Source organism: Neltuma alba, unplaced genomic scaffold (genome assembly GCF_004799145.2).
Source record: "Neltuma alba isolate B1F8T4 unplaced genomic scaffold, ASM479914v2 tig00010862_pilon, whole genome shotgun sequence".
NCBI classification, from domain to species: domain Eukaryota; kingdom Viridiplantae; phylum Streptophyta; class Magnoliopsida; order Fabales; family Fabaceae; genus Neltuma; species Neltuma alba.
Genome location: NW_021635655.1, coordinates 26569 through 32738, shown reverse-complemented (window position 1 = coordinate 32738; position 6170 = coordinate 26569). Strand labels below are relative to the sequence as shown.

The following is a 6170-nucleotide window of genomic DNA, read 5'->3' as shown; positions in this document are numbered from 1 at the left end:
TTTAAATATTGGATAAATATATTTTAATTTAATATTTTAAGATGGTAGTCGGATCATCAAATTACAAGATTTGAAATACAAAAAATTGACATTATTTTTCAAATCTATGTATATATGGCAGATTAAATCAAATATTATCAAATTATTTGAGCCATACTTTAAACTTCTGATATTTTTCAATTCGGTAAAAAAAATGATGTGATCAATAATGTTGGAATTAGCATGTATAATTTATTAATATTTTCAAAATTTTAAATTTGCATGCAAATATTACAATATTTTTTTCCCCACACACACACACACACCGTTAAAAATAATGCTGATGGGGACTACATATTTCTCTCACTCATCAATTCTTGGCAATCTTGGAGAAATCAGAAGAGAATTAAGACTGAGCTCCAATTCTGGGGAAGGATTCATATCAGCAGAAACCAGAGATACGTACCAAACCTCAGTTGCCTAATTGACGGTATGAGGTTGCTTTGAAGAGGCCTCAACGATACAAGCAAGCTCAACTGAAGATTCTTGACCTTGATCATCAGATTGATGAACATGCTGTTGTGTTGGTTCTTGGATCATTTTGTGGGAGTGTGAAGTCCCTGAAGCAGAGGAATTCCCACCAGAGGGTCTACTTTTTGTTCCTTCACGCCAACTCAAAATAGACGATGCCACCGAGGCTTTGAACTTCAACCGGCTTCCCATCTGGACAACACCGATGTCATCAAAAACATTTCAACTTCTCGTACGCACAACCTCGTATTGTTCTTTGCAAATGTTGGCAAGGTATCGTGTGTTTTCGTATTTTTGAGGACATCAAACATTTTGGATATCAATGTACCATTAAACTTTAAACATGCTTGATATCTAAGCTATTAGGACCAAGATGACATTTTATCAAATGCCTTCTTAAAAAAAATCAGAAGGTAAGCCTTTAGATTATCTTACCTGAGTCACTAGAGCATAAAGAGGCAAGGTGCTGTAACTGCAGAGCACTTGAACTATTAAGCTGCGCCACAATGATACGAAGTGAGAAGATGATACAACCCAATATCACCCGAGATGAATTAGAACTGAAAAGTAGAATGCTATGCCAATAGTCTTGTAACCTAATGACATGAAAGCTCTTATTTAAGTGAGAGGTCGCGAGTTCAACTCCAACTTCAGGCTATTAGTGCCTACCCCTCTAATTCAAAACAAACAAAAAGAAAAGGAAAGAATAATATGCTTCTTATATTATACCCCATAACGAGTCTTGTAACGATGAAGCCCACCTTCTCCATAATGCATGAATCAAATCCATATGTGAACTGCAGAGATGAGAATTAACAGTTTTAGAGATATTTTGAAAGTCTAAATATGCTCATCATCTTTGCATTTTCATTCCTCAACGTTTTAGTGGGTCTTGCTTCTTCATTTTATTTTTCAAAATGTCGTAACTCTTATCCTTACGCCTAATTATGTGACAACCTTAGATGTCATATCCTGGACACATGATGATAAATAAGAATGACATTATGACACAACTTTTTGAGCAAGTACAAAATTGGAACCAACAGATGAACTCATGAACATATGTCTTTTGAATTGAAAGAGAGATTTCATGTAAGTACTCACCAAAATCCAGAAGAAAAATGCTATCTCAAAAGAGTTCTGAAACAAAATGAAGTGGATCAAGTCAAGCACAAGAGCAGGGTTGCCAAACCAGAAGTGTTTATCTGAAGGTTTCACTCCTTGTTCTTTCTTTTCCTCCAAGGTTCCCCCAGCTTTTTCAGCCTCTTGATCTTCCTCTTCAATCAGTTGTACAGATTCTTGAGCCAATCGAGAAATTATATACTCTAGCTTCGCTCCCACAAGAAGAAGAAGCTGTAACATAAGGCAGATGAATGAACACAAAAGTTTCACTGGCATCACATCCCTCATGTGCAGCACTAACAAATTGTAAACGCTGGGAATAGCCTCAGTCACTTACTATCAATGGTAAAAAAGCTAACCAGAAATAAGTGTGCCATCCTGCATGGTGAATTTTCATGTGGATTAGATTTCTAAGACAACATTTGTGAAAGATATTGTTGTAGAAAGGATGTGTCGGTATTTAACAAAAGCAAATGAAATCATGATGCTGACTGACGTTTGACAAGTGAAAGATAACATTATCCCAAAAACGTCTCCCAAGAATATTGTCGAATCAGGAACAAATATTACCTTCAAGATTTAGCAGTAAAAAGAGCACAACAAAGAGCCACAGGTACCAGCTGTGATGGATGAACAATTTTAGAATAGATGGTCTTAAATTTGATGGCATAAACATTTTCTAACACACAAATTTCTAGATAGACCTGTTTCTGCCGACAAAAAATTGATAGACCAAATTGATCATAGATGAACGGTCAATTGCCTTAGAAGAAGTAGGTATTACGAAAAAAGTTCAACAAGTTTGCTAATCCATCTATAATCATTTTGGTCTATGATTATACTTCATATGTTTGATCTATCCAAAAGTTTCTCGATGTTTGAATTGAGAGAGGATCTCCTCCAGTACTGGAAGATAAAACAATGAAGAGAGAGGTGGGCCCCACAGTCATAAGTGAGTTCCACTTCCTTTCTTCCACTCTCTTCACTTCTCCAGAAATGAAAGAGATCTGAATCCATGTGAATTATCACCTTATGCCGACAACTTTCTTGAAGTCATCTTCAAGTGCTCCCATCATGTACTTGTGAAAATCAAAGTTAGGATCTCCTGGGACGTGTTTCTGGAAAAATCACAATTCATAATTAGTGGCCATTTCGTGTCTAAAAATAAGAGAGTATTAGTGAATAGCGAAGAAATGCCACATTGTATATAAAATTAGGAGGATCTTAACCTTTATAAATCCATGTCGCAGTGCAACGTAGTCAGACTCAGTAACAGAGCCATGAAATTGCTTGAAGAATGCTTTCTGCCAAAATGAACCCAAACCCAAAAGTCATCACATCAGGCATCTACTCAAACCTTTAAGTTCTCATTTCTGTAGCAATTTATAATCCATTCAAGCACTGGATTAAATCCATAAGTTAATTACAAAACCATTTTCAAGCCATTGCTCAAACCAAAGATGCGTTTGCTAAGATTTCCTTCAGGGAAATTAAAAGCTTTTCTAAGTTCCATTTTACTTAAATCTTCACTCAAAGATGGAGATACACAACTGTTGAAATACTGTATTTGTTAAGGGCATATTTTTGGTTAATTATATTACCAGTTGGGATAAGGCTTCATTGCTGATTATAGAAGGTCAACATATTGGAAATGCTGTCCTTAATTTGGATATAGATGTGATTCAAATGTACAGAAGATACGGAACCATTTTTCCCCTCATCCTCTCAGGCCCACAACAATATCTATCGTACTTTCGTTATTATTATCCAAGAACAATTTTCCCTTGTTGCTTTTTTATCCAAGAACACAAGGAACGTTACTCATCCCAAAAATTATTTTTCTTCCACTCTATTTGAATCCGTTCTCTATTCCAAACAAGACCAATGATTCAAATAAAGATGTTATGAGAACCACGTAGAGAAAAGTGATTCTTACAATCCAACTTATAACAGCAGCTTTTCTCCAAAATCCTTCAGCATGTATTTTTATGAACTCTCTCTCATGGAGAGCTTGGCTGTTATTAGCTGAACATAAGAAAATATTTAATGTTAGAACCTTAAATGCCAAGTCACTTCTTCAGGTGTTCTTGCACAGATAATATTGAGTTTCACAGTCATAATACCCGCTGAACCAAATCTTCTGTTTTTTCCATGAACATCAAGTTCCCACTTCTTCCATCGGCGGATCTACATGAATTAAACAATAAACATCATTATGGCACAACCCAATTCATGGAACTATGATATTCTTCATGTATGAGTGCACGCTTGAATTTCCTTTATGATGTACAGTGAGGAATACCGAAAGAAACTAAATTCCCTTTTCTGTGAAATTTAAAATGTCTCAAACAAATTCAACCCAGGGTAACGATACTACCATTTTTCATGATATCATAAAAGAGAAGCAAAACTGTATCAAACACAAGAAACAAGATAAGGAAAAAAAAATCTAAGATAAAGTTTGTATGAAGAAGATAGGTAGGCCAAGAAAATGATGAAAAGACATCTAAGCATGGTACATATCCTCTCTAATAAAACACTCCGTAGCACTTGCATATCTATTCACAATTAACTTAGTGTATTTTTGCAGTTTAACCAAATTTTCTTCAAAATAAAGAGTCAATCTCAGTGCTGATTTACCTTTGCACTTCCGAGGAGCATTGTGGATACACAGAATATCACATGTACAACAGCCAATACAAAGATGAAAATATGCAGATGATGTAATGATTCTAACGATAACAATGGAACCTTCCCCTGTTTAAGAAGAAAGAAAGGAATGTGTTATAAATTTATAAAAAAAAAATTGCAATAAATAAGAAAGGAAGCATAACTTGTTTTCTCAGTAAGAGTGATCTTTCTTTAATATCTTATTCAATTTCTTCTTACCTATCTCCCGGCCCTAAATGTAGGATCCATTACTATTCAGTAGGCTATTCTTTAAATCTATTAATATCTGGATTTACAGTTATTTTTTGCTATTACCTTTTGGGTACAATGCTTTGAAGCCGAACTAGTTTCTTCAGAAAACAGCCTTCTTCTGTTGGTTATAGTGTTATAGTATATTAAATTATGCTCTGAACCTGTTGTGGACTCTTGATGCCTCTTGCACGGAAGCATATTTGTTACAAGGCTTGGTGGGATACACATGCGACTTATCGAACCTTGAAAGACAGTCAACAGAAGGGAAATGAACCCCAAAAGCATCAATTCTGGTGAAAACAAAGTGGCAGACACACTTGTTAGTCTACACAATCCCGTAAGAATATATACAGAAGAATATTACGCAAGATTCAATATGAGTCAGTAATTGTGACGTGTATTCCATTTAAGAGTACAATCAATATTTATCATGATTAGTGTCATTATTCACTTACGGGAGTTTATTGGATCTGCAAATACTTATTCAGGTAACTTTCCTCTTAGAAACCCGGTTTCACTAATTATAGCATCCAATAATGAATATTTGTCATGAATAAATAAGCAAAGTCCATTGAAACCTTTTCCATTGAAGTTTATGACAGCATCCTTTTGTGATCAAAGTTATATTGGTAAGTCAGCAAATTAACTGACTAAATGATGTTATGTATCTTTATTGCCTGTAGAAAAATGAGATAAATAACTTTGATTTACTTAAAGTTCGTTTGTTGTTTAAATGAATGTGTGCATGTGAGGATTACGACAAGGAAAATCTACCTTCTTTTAGTTTCTCTAATGCTCGATTTAGTGCATCATTCCTGCCTTCCAGGTACTGTATCACCCAAGCCAATAAGCAAATTACTATACACCCAATAATTTACATGAAATAAAAACTAGGAAGAAATATAAATTGGATTCTCAATGGCAGAGGAAGGGGGCTAGCCGGAACCATGACCCCTCAATGAATACTATATATGATTTTTGATGGCTTCCTCAAAATAAAATTCTAGCTTCGCCCCGTTCCTACCCTTTATTTTTCTGTTTTTTTTTTTTTAATTACGTACAAATACTAAATGTGAACACTTTTCTGATAGTGGATTTGAATCTGAATCATTGTGAGGGACAAACTCCTTTCTCTGAACCCAATCCGTTAGTCTATTCTCTCTTCTACCTAATGTCTATCTCCTATCATCTTCCTTTTGCCACACTCCTATTGGCTTCTCACATTATTGTTGAAGCAAAGGAGAACTGTGATGGAATCACTGTTTGATCAAGGCAGTCAATTTCTTTAGGCACATAAGAATCTATCAACCAGTTTGAACTCCAGCTGAATGTGCCATGCCCCAATTGCGAAGAAAAATTAGATTATTAAATTTCCCTGCTCGATAGAAGCTAAGGAGAAGAATGGTTAAAGGTTTAAAAGTGAGAGAGCGTTATTACCTTCCCCAGACGATGAATGCCACGCTCGACCAAGAAGGAAATACCAACAATGATGGAGCAAACAACTGCAACAGTCCATGTTGGTGTATATTCCAGAGACTCGTTCGGTTCCTCTGCCATTTCCAGTAGTTGGCCTCAGATATCTGACAGAATTTTGTCAAAATTTCGTCTTTTTCTTG

General features: G+C 35.4%; 1 protein-coding gene across 2 annotated transcripts; it reads right to left on the bottom strand.

Moving 5' to 3' along the window:
• Nucleotides 1-252: 252 nt before the first annotated feature.
• LOC114759551 (MLO-like protein 13) lies at nt 253-6111 on the bottom strand. 2 transcript variants are annotated; one of them, XM_028948749.1, is made up of 14 exons: nt 5992-6111; nt 5329-5383; nt 4618-4844; nt 4273-4389; nt 3756-3819; nt 3569-3657; nt 2862-2936; nt 2662-2750; nt 2203-2252; nt 1970-2010; nt 1615-1863; nt 1240-1307; nt 946-1006; nt 253-702 (listed from the first exon to the last, which is right to left on the bottom strand). In XM_028948749.1, exons 1-14 carry the CDS (start codon nt 6109-6111, stop codon nt 460-462), a joined length of 1548 nt encoding a protein of 515 aa, XP_028804582.1. In that variant the 3' UTR covers nt 253-459. The 2 variants fall into 2 exon arrangements, with proteins under 2 accessions (XP_028804582.1, XP_028804583.1); XM_028948750.1 differs by lacking the exon at nt 1240-1307 and having other exon boundaries at nt 563-702.
• Nucleotides 6112-6170: the final 59 nt, after the last annotated feature.

Excerpts from the sequence above, each read along its gene's own strand:
- LOC114759551 (XM_028948749.1), bottom strand. The coding sequence starts at position 6,111 with ATGGCAGAGGAACCGAACGAGTCTCTGGAATATACACCAACATGGACT. Across the intron at positions 5,384-5,991 it reads GCATTCATCGTCTGGGGAAG|TACCTGGAAGGCAGGAATGA; the intron begins GTAATAACGCTC and ends TGGGTGATACAG. Across the intron at positions 4,845-5,328 it reads ATTAGAGAAACTAAAAGAAG|AATTGATGCTTTTGGGGTTC; the intron begins GTAGATTTTCCT and ends TGTTTTCACCAG.